Genomic DNA, 15,589 nt, shown 5'->3' with positions numbered 1-15,589 from the left:
TCTTTCTGACATAGTAGAGGCAGAACAGTAAGTCTCTATAGAGACAGTCTCTCTCTGACCCCACAGAAATATCACAAGGCTTCCAAAATGAGCAAAGTTAATGTCTCAGACTAAGGAATCCCAACCTGTCAACAACAGGACTTTCCCCAGAAAGTGGAAGTCACATCTTCAGTATAAATCTCTCCTTTCAGTCTTCTCCAGCTGACAAGGGAGACCACAAAAGGCAGAGGTGGATCCGGTCCCCTTGGCTGGCCCCCTTTCTCAGAGGCCCTCTGCAAATGGCATGAGCTAGAGAGTATGTTGGGGCTGGAGACAGTTCTTGGCAGACCTGGGACACAGGACACAGTATATGCTCTTGAGCACACCATAAGCCTCTAATCTACAAACGGCAGTGGTTCTACCAAAAGAAGGCATGAGCTGTGGTCTCACAGGGTACAGAGCATTTAGAACCCAAGAAGTGACTACATCTCAGAATTTTCAGAGCCTCACTTAATATGACTCCCTGCCTGCTTATTCCACTGCTATGAGAGCCTGGGGTCAAAAAGTCCAAAGCCTCAAGATCTTCCATGAGACTGTTGGGAGACTGCTGGGAGTCCATGGCAGGGTGTGGGCACGGAGGGATAAATAGGCCTCCATTAGCCTTGAGGATTTTCTACTGCAGATATAAATATGCCACGATCCCCGATTCTTCTTAAATGGACATTTGAAAGGTGAGTCACAGAAATACTTTCCACGTACATGTCCAAGTCAGAGAGAACACCCCGAGCTGCGTGGTTATTTCTTCCTCCCTTCCTGAGAGGGCCCCAGGGAGCGGGACGCAGGCTACACACAGACCGCAGGACAAGGAGCCCGCTAGCCCTTTGGCCACTGCTTCTGCTCCACGGCCTCTCAGCCATGAGTCTTGGATAAATGACTTACTCTCTGGGAGCTTTGGCTTTTCCCTTGTGTACCGCTTAAAGGATTATACCAGGCTCAGTGGGTGCACCCAGGAGAGTGGGGGAGGGAGATGCTAGCTCCCGTTTCAGTGCCTGCTGCCACAGACGCTTTCTGCAGGGGTGCACCACATGCCCTATTCGGCACGCCTTGGGGAGCCTTTCTTAGCCCCAGGTGCCCTCCTGTGGCCTCATAACACTGTACATGCATTTCTAATGCTGCACCTGTCATACTGTATTTATGAATGGTTTTTAATATATCTGTCTCTCCTACAAGAACATTTACCTCTAAGCCAAATGTGGAGTGCAGGAAAACCTCTGCATAGAACCAACAGGAGGTGTGTGTACACACACACACACACACACACACACAATCACTTCTATCTGGAAGGATAGACATTTATTTTAAGAAATTGGCTCACATGATTATGGAGGCTCAGTAAGTCTAACAGGACAGGCTGGTGGGCTAGAGGCCCAGGAAAGAGTTACAGGTCAAATCCAAAGGCATTTTTCTGACAGATTTCTGTCTTCTTCCAGGTTCATCAGTTTTTTTCCTATTAAGGTCTTCAACTGATTAGATGAGGCCCATCCCTCACCTGCTTTACTCAAAGTCTACGGGTTTGTTAATCTCATCCCCCCCAAAAAACACCTTCATAGAAACATCAAGAATTGCATTTGATCGGGATCCCTGGGTGGCTCAGCAGTTTAGCGCCTGCCTTTGGCCCAGGGAGCAATCCTGGAGTCCCGGGATCGAGACCCACGTCAGGCTCCTGGCATGGAGCCTGCTCCTCCCTCTGCCTGTGTCTCTGCCTCTCTGCCTCTCTCTCTATCATGAATAAATAAATAAATCTTAAAAAAAAAAAAAAAGAATTGCATTTGACCAAATATCTGGGTCCTGTGGTCCAGCCAAACCAATAAACAAAATTAATTATCGCTATCTCGGAGCCTTGCTGATGTCGGAGGAGTGAAACCAGAAAGGCCAAGTCAGGAAGGGAGTCAAGTGGAGGAGGCACTCTCTGGCACCTCACATTCTGCAGAGCTGCCTGATGACAGAGTGCCCCGAGGACAACACAAGTGACTGACACTGCTGTCCCTGCATGGAGTACGAACAGATGGCCATGGGACTGAGGACTGCGAAGCACACCAACATCCTGGTCACTCAACTGTCTGTAACTGGGATTCCAAAGGCCCATGGCTGGAGACTGGGGTAAACCTGACAGTGATGGGGGGTGGGGGGGTGGAGGGAGTGGCACCTGGGTGGTGCAGTTGGTTGAGCACTGGCTCTTGGTTTCAGTTCAGGTCATGATCTCAGAGTCTTGAGATCAAGCCTCACCCCGGGCTTCTAACTTGGCAAGGAGTCTGCTGAAGTTTCTCTCTCCCTCTCCCTTTACCTGTGCTTGCTTGCACACTCTCTAAAATAAATAAATCAATCTAAAAGAAAAGAAAACCCAAAACAAAAAAACCTGACCAAGGAAAGCACGACAACCTTGGAGACAGTGCCAAAGCTCAACCAAACCAAGGTGCCAGGGATCTCACCTCCAAGCTCCAGCAGTATCCGCAGTGTGTGTGCAAAGTGCCTTTGCTCATGGGGAAGTCACTATTTCTACGTGATAGCGTATTATCCCCCAGCTAAGACATATGCTCCCAGATGCATGACACAGTGAAAAAATTCTAGAAATGGACAGTGGTATTGGCTGCACAACACTGTGCACAAACTTCATGCCACTGAACATTGAAAAATGGCTCAAACGGTAAATTTTACAAGCTATGCATATTTTGCCACAATAAAAAAAGATACGCTCCTTATTCCATTACCCACCTTCCTCTTATTACAGTTGACCAGACTGCAAAGACAAAGGGCCTGGGGCCTACAGCTGGCATCACAGAGCCACGTGAACGGGCCCATCGGATTGTCCTGCAGGCCCGAGCGCTGCAGGCCGGCATCTCCACTTGTGGAGTTACGGTCAACCGTTTGGTGCGTAGCACAACACCAAGACAGACATTTTGGACGGATGTTTAAGGTAAGCGGACATGCAGGACATCCACAGATGCCAAGTGGGAGCCCAGGGCCAGTGTTCTGAGGCAAGCCTCTGTAAGAGCTTGCCACAGCAAGGTTCTCAAGAGAGCTCTGAGGACAGACAAGGCAGAGACACTTCACAGCACGGGATGACACTGACAGGAGGGTCCACTGGCTCTCAGCAGCTCCCACAGCTGCTTTCTTCTGGAAGCTTTCACCCCTACCTCCTGCATGCCCAGAAACCCAGAAACGAGTGATATTAACCCTTGAACTTCCAGAATGAGTCAATTTAATCTCTCCTTCTACCTCCCTCCTATCACATCCCTCCCTACAGTCCTTTCCTGAGAAAATAACGAAAAATACCAGAGTTCTTCTAAACAACCACCATTATTATTATTATTTATTATTTTAAAGATTTTATTTATTTGAGAGAGAGAGAAAGTGAGTGCACCACAAATGGGAGGGGTAGAGGGTCTGCTGATCATGGACCCTGACGTGGGTCTCCAACCCACAACCTTGAGATCACAACCTCAGCCAAAACCAAGAGTCAACCGGCTGTGCCATCTGGGTGCCCCTATATTATTATTTCTGTCTAGCCGTCGGCTCCCCCTCCTCACCTAGATGTCCTGTGGAGAGAAACTCACCCCATTTAAGGCCCAGACAGGATGGGCTGGCTGCACTGAGCTCCTGATTCTCTCCCACTAACCTTTCCTGGCACCAGCAGGGAAATCACTCACCACAGTGATCAGTTTTTCCCCTCACTTATGCCTTTAACTACAATGTTTCTAGTGGAGCTAATCCTCAGCCTGACCATGCTTCAGAAGCGTGCAGCCCAGCCAACAAATGCTGAGTCTTGGCAGAATGAAATGGCAAAGCCGAAGCAAGACTGCAGTTTCTTCTAGAAACCCACCTATAAATCCACTGTTCCTTCAAGACATCGGCTCACTCTGTGCCTAAGTGACTAGAATAGAGCAGTCTGGACAGCTCTGCAGGCCCAAGCTGGTAGGCCCAGTTGTCTAGGTCAACATGTAATGAACTGCCATGGAAGCTTAGTGGCATGAGGAAAAGTTCCACAGCTCACGGGTTTTCAGACCTCAGGGATCCGGCCTGGACACTCTCTCATGGGCAGAGCAGATGAACCAAAGCAGAATCACGCACATGTCCCCTCTGATTTATGTATCACATCAGCTTGCATCCCCCACTGGCTGCAGCAAAACATGCAGCTGACCTTGGAAACGGATGGCTGGGCAGACTGCTCCAGAGAGAAAGAACCAGAATGGCCAAGGGCCTTTCATGCCAGAGGCTGGCCACAGTCTTCTGGAGGCTCAGCAGTCGGGCTTCTCTCCTGAAAAGTCACTTTGGAGAAGAATATATCTGACAAGCTAAAACGAAGACCATGTTCTTGGGCATACAAGCCCACACAATGTCTGCAAAGAAGGCACAAAGGTCCTGTGGTGACCTTCCCTGCCCGGCTGCCTGCCACAGGCCCCTTCCTTTTGACCAAGGAACAAAGGAGATAAACTGGGGCAGCCGAGAAAGTTCTTGCTCCACACTGTCATGGGGGAGCCTGTGGCTGAAGGGTAACCACTGCTGTTGTCCAGGCCACGGAATGACCAACCACTTTGGATTGGATCGGGCCAGCTCCGGTTTGGTTTCTAAATACAGACCCTCGTGCTGCAGGAAAGCCTCCTGGAATCACAGAGTTTTAGAAACAAAAGGAAAACTGGGACGCCTGGGTAGCTCAGTGGTTGAGCATCTGCCTTTGGCTCAGGGTGTGATCCTATGGTCCTCAGATCAAGGCCCACATCGGGCTCCCTGTGAGGAGCCTGCTTCTCCCTCTATGTCCCTGCCTCTCTGTTTCTCTCATGAATAAATAAATAAAATCTTAGACAAACAAACAATAGGAAGTTTCAAAATAGATGGGGATTTTACAGATTTTACAAAGTTGGGAAGAACTTGTACCCAAGGAGAGATCTGTGGCCTTGCCAGGTAATGGGCATGGTTTCTAGCTACTCAGTGCTTCCAGTAAAAGGAAGTGGTATAGACACACACAGAACCCACGTGTGAACATCTGTTCACAAGCCACATGGGCAGATGTCTGAGAAGGCAGGACTGTGTTTCTGCCTTCCAGTGCCTGGCACAATGCTTCAGTGAACAGGTACTAGGAAAGTACTTATTCAAAGGAGGACTGAATGTTCCTTAGGAAGGCTCATATAAAGTGAACCTCACCCTGCTGTCTCCAGTGAGTGTCACTGCAAAGGACAGTGGAGGCTGTGAAGGGACAGAGGGGCCCAGGCCTCAGGACCCAGGATTGATCCTGGGTCAATCCTGCTCTGGGAAAGGTCTGCTGTGGCAACTGCCTGAAGCCTGTGCTCAAGCTGACTCAGGTCTGGGGTCCAGCTGGAGCTCCTGGCCCAAGCCCAAGCTGAAGGTCCTACAGGCCTGCAGGGAGAGAATGGGATGGTCCTTCTTAGCAGACATGTTTGCCTGGAGCACATGCACTTCCTTGACTATGGCAAGGAGGTGCACAACCAAATCTTCTCACAACTTCTTCTCTGGCTCAGAGAGAAGGGAGTGCAAACCCCCTGTGCCTCAGATCTGAGGCAGCAGCCAGGCCAGGGCAGTGAGGCAGGGTCGGCTGTGACCGCAGGGCTGGCAGGCCTGACAGTCAGGAGAAGGTGTCCGGCGAGGAAAGCAGGACAAACCAGCCTGGGGCCCGGAGCTGTCACATAAGTGCCACATTGTTTGCCAACCCCCACCTTCTCCTTTTGTGCACTCTGCACCCCAGCTGATCCTGGCAGCTGAACTGACACTTTCCCTGCAGTGGAGCGTGGTCACTTCTGAAATACTCATCTGTGTCTCTTGGAGCAAAGCAGGGCCAGTGAGCAGGTGCCCAGCTGGCTCAGAGGGCTGGACTCCTGACGAAGGCTAACTTAACCAGCTGGCTGTTGGCAGCCTAGGAAGAAGGCTTCCTCGCTACACTATGGTGGGACAGAGACCTGGAAGGTCGGGGTGGGAGGGACCTTTTGGGACCACCACACAGCATGTCCTCAAGAGACATGGTAGTTGCCTCTCGGACCCACTCTTTTGGTAAAGCCTCGGCCAACATGGTCGGGGCCTTGATCGGTGTCTACTGTTGTTACTGAACCAGAAGGGCTGGACAGGACAGGAAGGGCTGGCCAGCTGCCCCAGTGTCCTCATGAGGAGGGAGCAGCTCAGGCCTGCACCTGCTGCAGCTTCTGGGGAAGGCTCAGGGAAAGGGTGAGTGAGCCAGCTCATCAGTTACCAAACGAGCCGAGTCCCTTGGACTGTCCTCCCTTGGCCTCCCTGGGCCCATCCGGGGCTCACCTGGATAATGAAGCCAGTGGAAGAACACTGCCTGACCCACAGGCTGAATTTCCGTTTTTTCCTCTTTCGGAGTTCCCGCTCCGTGCACGTGGCAATGAACACAGGGTCCTCGTCAATCAGGGGTTCGTGTAGCACCTGCCAGGAATGGAAAAAGCAGAGATGCTCATGGAAGGTAGCGTGAGTTTGGGGGGATGGATGTCATCAGATCTCTGCTCCAATGGAGTCTCTGCCTTTGAGCAGCTGTGTGACCTAAGTTACCTTACCTCTCTGATCCTGAGTCTCTTCATCTATAAAGGGTAATATCTATACCAGTGTTTTGGGGAGAATGAATTAAGAAACCGTATGCAAGGCACTTAGCCTGGGCCCTGACATATAGCAGGTATTCAGTAAATAGAAAATTAAAAGGTAATTTTATTTTTATTTTACTCATTTATAAAATACATATTTAATGTAGATACTTATATATTTTAAATATATTTATAGTTATCTCATTACATGTATAATAATTATTATTCTTAGTGGCTCAAGGTCCCCAGAGCAAACTCTCACTTGGTAGAGGGATCTCCAGGAGTCCTGACTTCTAGTAGGACATGCCCACCGTTTTCAGAAAAGACCTTTCTTTTTCTTTTTTTTTAAGATTTTATTTATTTATTCATGAGAGACACAGATAGAGAGGAAGAGACATAGGCAGAGGGAGAAGCAGGCTCCTGTGGGGAGCCCAATGCGGGACTTGATCCCAAGACCCAAGGATCACGATCTGAGCCGAAGGCAGATGCTCAACTACTGAGCCATGCGGGTGCCCCAGAAAAGACCTTTCTGATGGACAGCTCCAACTGCTAAAAAGTTCTTTCCCTCATATTTAATCTGAGCCTATTGATCTAATGTCTGTCCCTGTGAGAAACAAAGAAAAACACATACTATTTCTTTAGGTATTCAAGACTGCTCTCACACTGGTCCTCAACCTTTGTCCCCCAGGGCTGAACGATCTCTCCTTAAAATCCACCCCTGAAATGAACCCGGTGCCTTGTGGCCGTGCCCCATAACCCAGCCTCTGCTTTCTTCCACATTGTGTCCTTCCAGACACGGATTCCCAAGACAAACTGTAAACGTATTTCACCTATTTCAGTTTCTTTATAACATGGTTATAAGATGTTTTCAATGACAAGACTATAAAGTAAAAAGAATTGGCATAAAAAAATGGAGTGGGGGTGGTGGTCAAATTTTGTTTCTTCAAGCTAAAGCTTTTCTGGGGAGACTTTTGGGTAAATTTAGGAATCTGCTACACCTCTCCCCCCAAATCTTTCTCAAGCTTAATTACAAATTGGCATGTGTGTCTGAATTTCATTGAAATGAAGAATGTGGGAAATGATAGGATTCCAAGAACCATACCCAATGCCCTAGATGGGGGACCAGCAAACTGTGGTGGAGTCTGGCTCACCACCTGTTGTAAATAAAGTTTTACTGGGACCTGCCAGGTTCACTCACGTATTCTCAATGGCTGCTCCTGGGCTACAAGAGCACATTGTACAAGATGCAACAGAGACCCTATGGCCTATGAAGCCTACCACTGACCAGCTGGCCACTGACAGAAAGAGTGTGCCAACCCCTGCTCTCCACCAGTGCTTTTGGAACTCTAACAAACCAACCAGTCAGCCAAGATCTCACTAAAAGGTAAATTCTGCTCTAGTAGGTTTGGGGCAGGGCCCGAGCTTCTGCATATCCAACAAGCTCCCACGTGATGTCAGAACACTGTCTGACAAGGGCAGATTCAAGGACGGTACTTACCAGTTGTGATTTAGACAGTATCCTCCCACCCTTCCATTAATGCTACCCTGAATTCCATTAAAACAGCAGCAGCAAAAAAATAAAAAAATAAAAATAAAACAGCAGCAGCCTTGTAATGTTCAGCCTGGTCCCCAGACTGCTCTGCTGGTGGAAGCATGGGGACCTTTTTTTTTTTTTTTAAAGATTTTATTTACTTATTCATGGGAAACACAGAGAGAGCGAGAGAGGCAGAGACACAGGCAGAGGGAGAAGCAGGCTTCTTGCAGGGAGCCCGACATGGGACTCGATTCTGGGCCTCCAGGATCAGGCCCCAGGTGGAAGGCAGGCACTAAACCGCTGAGCCACCCAGGGTTCCCAAGCATGTGGACCTTAAACCTGCCTCCCCCGTCTGATGCTCGTGAAGGGGAGGGCTGGAGAAGTTGCCTAGCCACTGTGCCTTCCCTGGCCCTCATGCCTAGCTGACTCTGTGGATTCCTTATTTTTTTTTTAAATTTTTTAAATTTATTTATTCATGAGAGAGAGAGAGGCAGAGACACAGACAGAGGGCAAAGCAGGCTCCATGCAGGGAGCCCGACATGGGACTCGATCCCAGGTCTCCAGGATCAGGCCCTGAGCTGAAGGTGGCGCTAAACCGCTAAGCCACGGGGGCTGCCGGACTCCGTGGATTCCTAAAACATTCAAAGCCCCATTTGGAACCACTGTAGTCAAATGGGTAAGTCCCACACACTGTGGGGACATGGAGGGGGTGTTGAGGGGAAGATGATAGAAAGAAGCCCTCTGGCTGCCTGCCTGTTCCTGCTCTGCTCCCCCTGCTCAAGAAGCATGTCCTGGGGATCCCTGGGTGGCTCAGCCGTTTAGCGCCTGCCTTTGGCCCAAGGCGCGATCCTGGAGTCCTGGGATCAAGTCCCACATCAGGCTCCCGGCATGGAGCCTGCTTCTCCCTCCTCCTGTCTCTGCCCCTCTCTCTCTCTATGTCTATCATAAATAAATAAATAAATCTTTAAAAAAAGAAAAGAAGCATGTCCTACTCAGGCCCCTGTGAAGCCACAGTACATAAAACTGCCCTCGCTCCCTCATCTCCAGAAAGCCAATGTACCTCTAGTCTGTGTGCATTTACATTTCGTCATACACCTCACCAAAGCAAAACTCTGCATGAAAGCTATGCATGCCAGAAAAGCATTTCCTTCTCCAGGATGCTGGCTGGCCAGCAGCAACCTTACCCAACTCTATTTCCTGAGTCTTTCCTGTAGGACAAGCTCATTTTGGGGCATGGCAGTGGTTATGGTAGAGGAAAGACAAAGCGTCCATTTATTTACTTGTATAATCCCTGTCCGAAAATACTCTTCTAATTAATTGGTTCCCAGTTTTGAGGAAATGCAACATCTCTTCATTTTGCATTTGTGTATAAACACGAGTGTGGGCACACATGACACATGGCTGCGTGGGTTACTGTTAGACCCTGAGAACCATCCGGTTTCTGAAGGCTGTGTGAAAGTTCTAAACTCATCCCAGAGGGTCACATTTGCTGGTACAGAAAGGCTCCAGAAACTGCAGGGCAGAGGGTGTGTGTGGTTTGCGAGGCAAGTGTGCCGTGTGTTTTGAGGGTGGTGTGTGTGTGAGGGAGTGGGATATAGAGTGATGCTGGGGAGCCTGGAGCAGATCCACCCACACATCTGATGGAGAACTGTGCCAACTGTCCTCAGCAGGCAGAGTGAAGACCCTTCACAGGAGCCCTGAGGCTTTGGGGTGGCAGATGGCAACTCCCAAACAAACCCACTACTTGATCCCCTTCTACCCAAATGAATGTTCCAGAGCCCAAACAGGGACTTTTCACAGAAGAGAAAAGCTGGAATACCAGGAAAGCTTTAGAATTTCCTGCTGGGGCCCTGATGGCACAAGGCCAACTCACATAACACCACAAACAGGAGTATAACCCTGGACAAGGCTGGCCTAGTCTAGGGGCTAGAAGGATCATCAGAAGCCTTATCTTTATGCTGTTAAGTATCAATCATCCAAGCAGCTGGCTGTTTGATTCTTGAGAGATACCCAGAGCGAGCCTGCAGCCTCTTCCAGTAGCTGCTCAAACGGCTGGTCCCGACCATGGTCAGAATATCCTTTTCCCCTTGCATCCAGCCAGCATGGCTCTGGTTTGGTTCATTTTCAACCAAGCAAATATTCAGTGAAACAAAAAATAATATGCTCAGCCCTGATCCTGTTTAAAGCAGGGCCCAAAAGATCCTACCTCCTGTCTCGAAGGTAAGAGACTGGGGACAAGAAAGAATGATACTCAGCTGCCCTGTAAATAGTGGGGACATTCGGGAAAGCACAGACCAGCACGGAAATACTGGCCCTGCATTGGGCCCCAGAGACCGGGTAAATCTGTTAAGGCAGAGAGAAGAGGGAAATGCTCTGGGAGTCAGAAAGAGCATCACAAACACCTGGAAATCATAATGAGCCCAGAATATTCACAGAACAGCAGGGGGAACACTTCCAGAGATTGTTTTAAGGCTCCCACAGACCTGAAATAGGGAGATATCTTCCCCCACAAAAATCCGGTGATTTTCAGCTGTGCAGGGAAAGAGGCAAGATAGAGAGTCAGGGAAAGGGAAAACATTAGAAAGAATCTGAGATTTATGAAGAAGGCCCTTTTAAAAAAAAAAAGATTTTATTTATTTATTCATGAGAGACACAGAGAGAGAGGCAGAGACACAGGCAGAGGGAGAAGCAGGCTCCATGCAGGGAACCCGATGTGTGACTCGATCCCAGGTCTCCAGGATCACATCCTGGGCTGAAGGCAGCGCCAAACCGCTGAGCCACCAGGGCTGCCCTGAAGAAGGCCCTTAAGGGAAAAGCACAAGGAAGAGCAGGTGGACTGGTGGCTCTTTAAACACACAAATAAAAATGATGTCAATTTGTGTTTCCACATCAAATGGGTCAAATGGAATTGGGCTCATGTGGGCCAAAAACTTTCGAAAGTTTTGTGTAGAAGCATCCCAGAAATAAGCCACCTCCTCAGTTTGCTAGACCAGTGGAGTAGCTTTGAGGACGACTCTGAAAGTCACATCTCACCACAGCCAAGGGTACTGGCCACATGTCAACACCAGAAGGCTCAGGAGCTGAGAGTAAACGGAGCCTTCCAGAACCAGTTAGGGACGTTGGGAAGGTTTGTCAGGGGGCTGAAGAGCTGGTGTAGGGCTCTATCAGACCCTGGTCCAAAGGCCCTGCCTGTGTCACATGTGCCAGGTGGACCCCAGCACCTGAGTGATCCTGGTGTAGATTTTGGCCTCCTCCCCTCTGCCACCTACAAGGCTTCGGCCCTTTCCTCACCAGCAGGGAAGAACACAGTAAGTTAATATTAGAGGTTCTTAGTAGAAGAAAATTTACATTAGCCTGGAAAACATAGTTTGGAAAGACAGCACCATCAAGAGGAGGGAGGAGTCGGGCAAGGAGGAGGGGAACGGAGTGTCTGAGCTAAACCTGGCTCTGACTTCTCTGTGGTCTGGAGCTGGGGGGGTGGGAGGGAGTACAGGAGAAGAAGGGGTGCCCTGGGGCGAAGGCGGGCTGAGAGGCTGCCACCAGGGAGGGAGGCCCCGCCCACGGGCCTCACCTGGGTTTGGGAAGGCCTGAAGGCAGAGTCGAAGCCGTTCTGCAGGGAGTCGAGGAAGGGCTGGACCTTGTAGAGGCCGTGCGTGGTCTGGCTGGAGCGGAAGGCCACCACGTGGAAGTACTTGAGGATCTTCTCGAAGCGGGCCTGGCTCATGACCAGGGCGAGGCTCCTGTTGCTATAGAAGCCGCCGCTCCAAATGCTGAGGACGGACTCGCAGTGGGAGATGCTGGTGGAGATCATGTAGCCCAGGAACGCCTTCATCTCCGTCAGCGTCACCTCGGCCCACGCGCCGTCGCTGCCGAAGCGCTCCTGGAACTTCTTGGCATACATGTTTGTCTGCACCACCATGTTCTTGAGCACGTTGTCCGGGACAAAAAGCTGGAAGAAGTCCATGGCACTGGCGCCGGGGGGCATCTTTCGGGTTGGACCTGCAACAGAGGTTGGGGGGGGTGTTCGTGGCCGTGAGCACCACACGCAGCCAGATGGGTGCCTGGGCTCCGTGGGGTGCACCTTCCCTGGCACCCTCCCCCTCTGTGGTCGGTCCCGGCTGCGCACCCCCATCCCCCGTGAGCTGGGGTCCCAGGGTCCTCCCTGCACCTGCACCCTGCATTCCCAGCCCACCTGCACGGGCACCACTTTTGCGCCTCCTCTTTCTTGGAAGGGAAGGTGAGTTCTCTAAGTAAGAATGCTTTCACCCCTCGGAGCCTGAAAATGCCCACCCCGGCGAGACTGCAGTCTTTCTGTCCTGGAACTCTCCATGTGGCCACTTGACATTTATTGGTGAATAAATCTGAAGGGGCTCGTTCAGATAATTTCACCAGGGAAATGAAAACCTCACAATTTTTGACTAATGCAGGGACAGCCTTTTGAAACACACACACACACACACACACACACCCACACACTCTTAAGAGATACGACTCTTAAGGGGCACCTGGCTGGCTCAGTGGTTGAGCATCTACTTCAGCTCAGGGCATGATCCAGGGTCCTGGAATTGAGTCCCACATCAGGCTCCCCACAGGGAACCTGCTTCTCCCTTTGCCTGTGTCTCTGCCTCTCTGTGTCTCTTATAAATAAAATGTTAAAAAAAAAAATTCCATATAGTGACTTAAGCCAGGCTAACAGCATGTAGAGATTTGTAGAAGACAAGTTTTTGTTTTTTTAATTTTTTTATGTAATCTCTACGCCCAATTTGGGGCTCGAACTTATGACCCGAGACCCAGAGTCACACACTCCACCAACTGAGCCAGCCAGATACCCCCTCAGGGTATCTTGCAAAAGCTTTGCAATTTCTAGGGAAAGCTGTGCATGTTCAGAATTTTAAACACCCCCAACCTTTCTCTACCACTAATTTAAGCAGTCTCTGAAAAACAAGTTTTTCATGGCAAAATAAGTCAAGGACAAGACAGCGCAGGTTTTAGACTGGATAGATTTGGGAGCCGAAATTTACTTCTAGCTAACTGCAGTCTTAGATAAATATCTTCATCTGTTTCACGTGGAAAATGGAAGAGCTGCTTTGCAAGGCTGTTGTGGAAACTGAGATATCATCAACAGAAATCCCCTGACTTGGCCTAAGAGCTTTAGAATGCTCTAACTACCCTCTTTTTACAGAAAAAACTGCGGCCCAGAGAGCCAAGTTGCCACCATACTCCCTGTCACCAACCATTTTTTGGAAGGGCACCAGGTGGTGCTGCTGCCACTGGCGCCTAACTGTTCCTGGAGGTGGCAACCCTGGCCCTGAGACCCTGAGGCCAGGAGACAGAGGGGCCCCGTGGTAGCGACAACAGCCTGAAGCCCCACACCCACTCTTAGTGGAAATCATTTCATTTTAGCAAAGACTTAGAGCCTCCAGTGGGTGAAGCCATAAATTATTCAGGGGTAGCTCTCAAAGAGGAGGAAAACCAGCATTTTAATTGCTACATCATGCTGAGTAAGCAGAATGAAATTTTCTCTTCCAGAAGTTATCTTTAAAGTAATTTTGCCTCCCAGGCTATTTCAAAATGAATTTGTACAGCAAACTCTGCCCTGGCCAGCTGCTTCATGAAGAAACTGGAAAGTATCTGGTTCCCTGTTATCTGTTTAGTTTGGATTTCTAAGTGTCCTCCACAGCCCCTCTCAGCTTTCGTGACTCTTCCTAGTTGAGAAGTGTTGGCACAGGCTGGCCACTGGGAAGGAGGCAGGAGAGGAGGGGAGGGAGAGCTTGTCATGCAGAAGATTCAGTCTGCATCACCAACTTTGTTATATGACCATTTAATAACACGGCCCTGGGGGTGGACAGCACCCCCAGCCAAGATAAGACTCTTCTACATTTGATTCATTTACAGGAGTTTTTCCAGATATTACCCCATGTGACCTCAGAAGATCCTCGTGGCATCATCCCCTCCTGCAGGTGGGGAACTAGAAGCTCAGAAATATAGGGACACAGCCCCAGATCACTCACTTCTAAGCGCCTAATACAGAAGGGTGATCTTCACCCCACCTGGCCCAGAGCCAGTCCAAGAACACCTACTGCCTGCTGTAACAATTTACACAAGTGGACAAGCTGCTCTCACAAGTGGACAAGCAGAGATGTGGCTTTTCTGGGCAGTGTACACACAACTTAGCCAGGTGCATTGTCTTCAAACCCATCAGCTCCCTCCTCCTCTGCCACACACACACCTATCACAGTGGGTGATATAGGGTTATAATGCACAGCCGGAAGGAACTCTGAAGGGAAAGGGGGAACCTGCATTGCAAGAAATGCAAAGGCAGCATGGGACTGGGAGTTGGGATGGGGGCAAGGTGGCAGGGAGGACCTGGAGGAGGAAAAGCAGGTATGCCCTTGGTGTTTGGGCTTGGGGTACAGGGCTCTGCCCGCGGAGGTGCACTGCCAAGTCATAAACTCATATAATCGTCTCCCTCCTCGCTCCCTTCCCTACACACCATGTCGGCCTTCAAGGCCCCGTCACCATCACCCACCTCGTTCCCTGAGCCTACAGGGGATCACCTGCTCCCTCTGTCCCAGGATACTACAGCAGACCCACAGATCCTGGGTAGCATGAACAAAAAGACCAATTAACAATGGGGCGCCTGGGTGCTCAGTTGCTTGAGTCTGACTCTTGGTTTCAGCTCAGTTCATGATCTCAGGCTGGTGGGAACAAGCCCTGCCTCTGGCTCTCTGCTCAGTGGGGAGTCTGCTTGAGATTTTCTCTCCTTCTGCCCCTCCTCACCCCTGGTCTCTCTAAAAAACAAATATATCTTTAAAAAAAAAAAGAATGGTTCAGTAATAGATCCCCCAGAGAATCCCCCCCACCACCCCAAGCTAGGAACTGACCCACTCTTTTCAGGAGTGATTACAAAAGCAGTTGTCTTGTTTAGACCGTAACACAGGGGCAGTTGGCAGAACCACTTATCCAGTGATCGCCTGAGTGTCATACTGATCCTGGGAAAAGAATGGAGTAAGACCTGATATTCTCTCCCCAGTTCTCGGGTAGTGACAGGAATAGGCGGCAGTCAGTGACCCACTGAGGTCAGGCTTGGGGAGGGGAGGAAGGGCGGTGCCTACAAGAGGGACCCTGAGTCCAGATCCTGGGGAGGTATGGTCTGGGAGGCTCCCTGGAGAGCCACATGAGATGTCTTTAGAGGCAGGAGGCTGTGAAGTCAGCAGCCCCCGTCGAGGGAGGGCAGGGAGGTTACAGAACATCACAGGCAGTGAGAACATCTCCCACAAAGGCCCAGTGACCAGAAAAAAGGCCTAGTGACCAGAGTAAATGCCCTGCGTTTAGCAGACTGTACAAGAGAGAAGACTGGCTGCAGGCGCTGGCAGGCACAGGGCCTGGACTGTTCCCGAAGCCAGTGAGCCCCAGCAGGGACCTAACTGAGGGGTGGCCATGGCTGCTTCCTGTCCTGGCTCCCTCACTT

The 15,589-nt window shown here is 50.2% G+C and overlaps 1 protein-coding gene across 2 annotated transcripts in view; it reads right to left on the bottom strand.

The window, feature by feature from the left end:
• Positions 1 to 15,589, bottom strand: part of PGBD5 (piggyBac transposable element derived 5) — a 107,231-nt gene that overhangs the window by 24,126 nt on the left and 67,516 nt on the right. For both annotated transcript variants that reach the window (XM_072823111.1, XM_072823112.1), the window contains exons 2-3: positions 11,690 to 12,117; positions 6,298 to 6,432 (exon numbers count right to left, since the gene is read on the bottom strand). In XM_072823111.1, coding sequence (XP_072679212.1) covers positions 6,298 to 6,432; positions 11,690 to 12,117 — 563 coding nt within the window. The remainder of the gene's footprint in view (positions 1 to 6,297; positions 6,433 to 11,689; positions 12,118 to 15,589) is intronic.

This window comes from Canis lupus, chromosome 4, assembly GCF_048164855.1.
Source record: "Canis lupus baileyi chromosome 4, mCanLup2.hap1, whole genome shotgun sequence".
In the NCBI taxonomy this organism is placed as follows: domain Eukaryota; kingdom Metazoa; phylum Chordata; class Mammalia; order Carnivora; family Canidae; genus Canis; species Canis lupus.
This window is presented reverse-complemented; position numbering and strand designations above follow the sequence as displayed.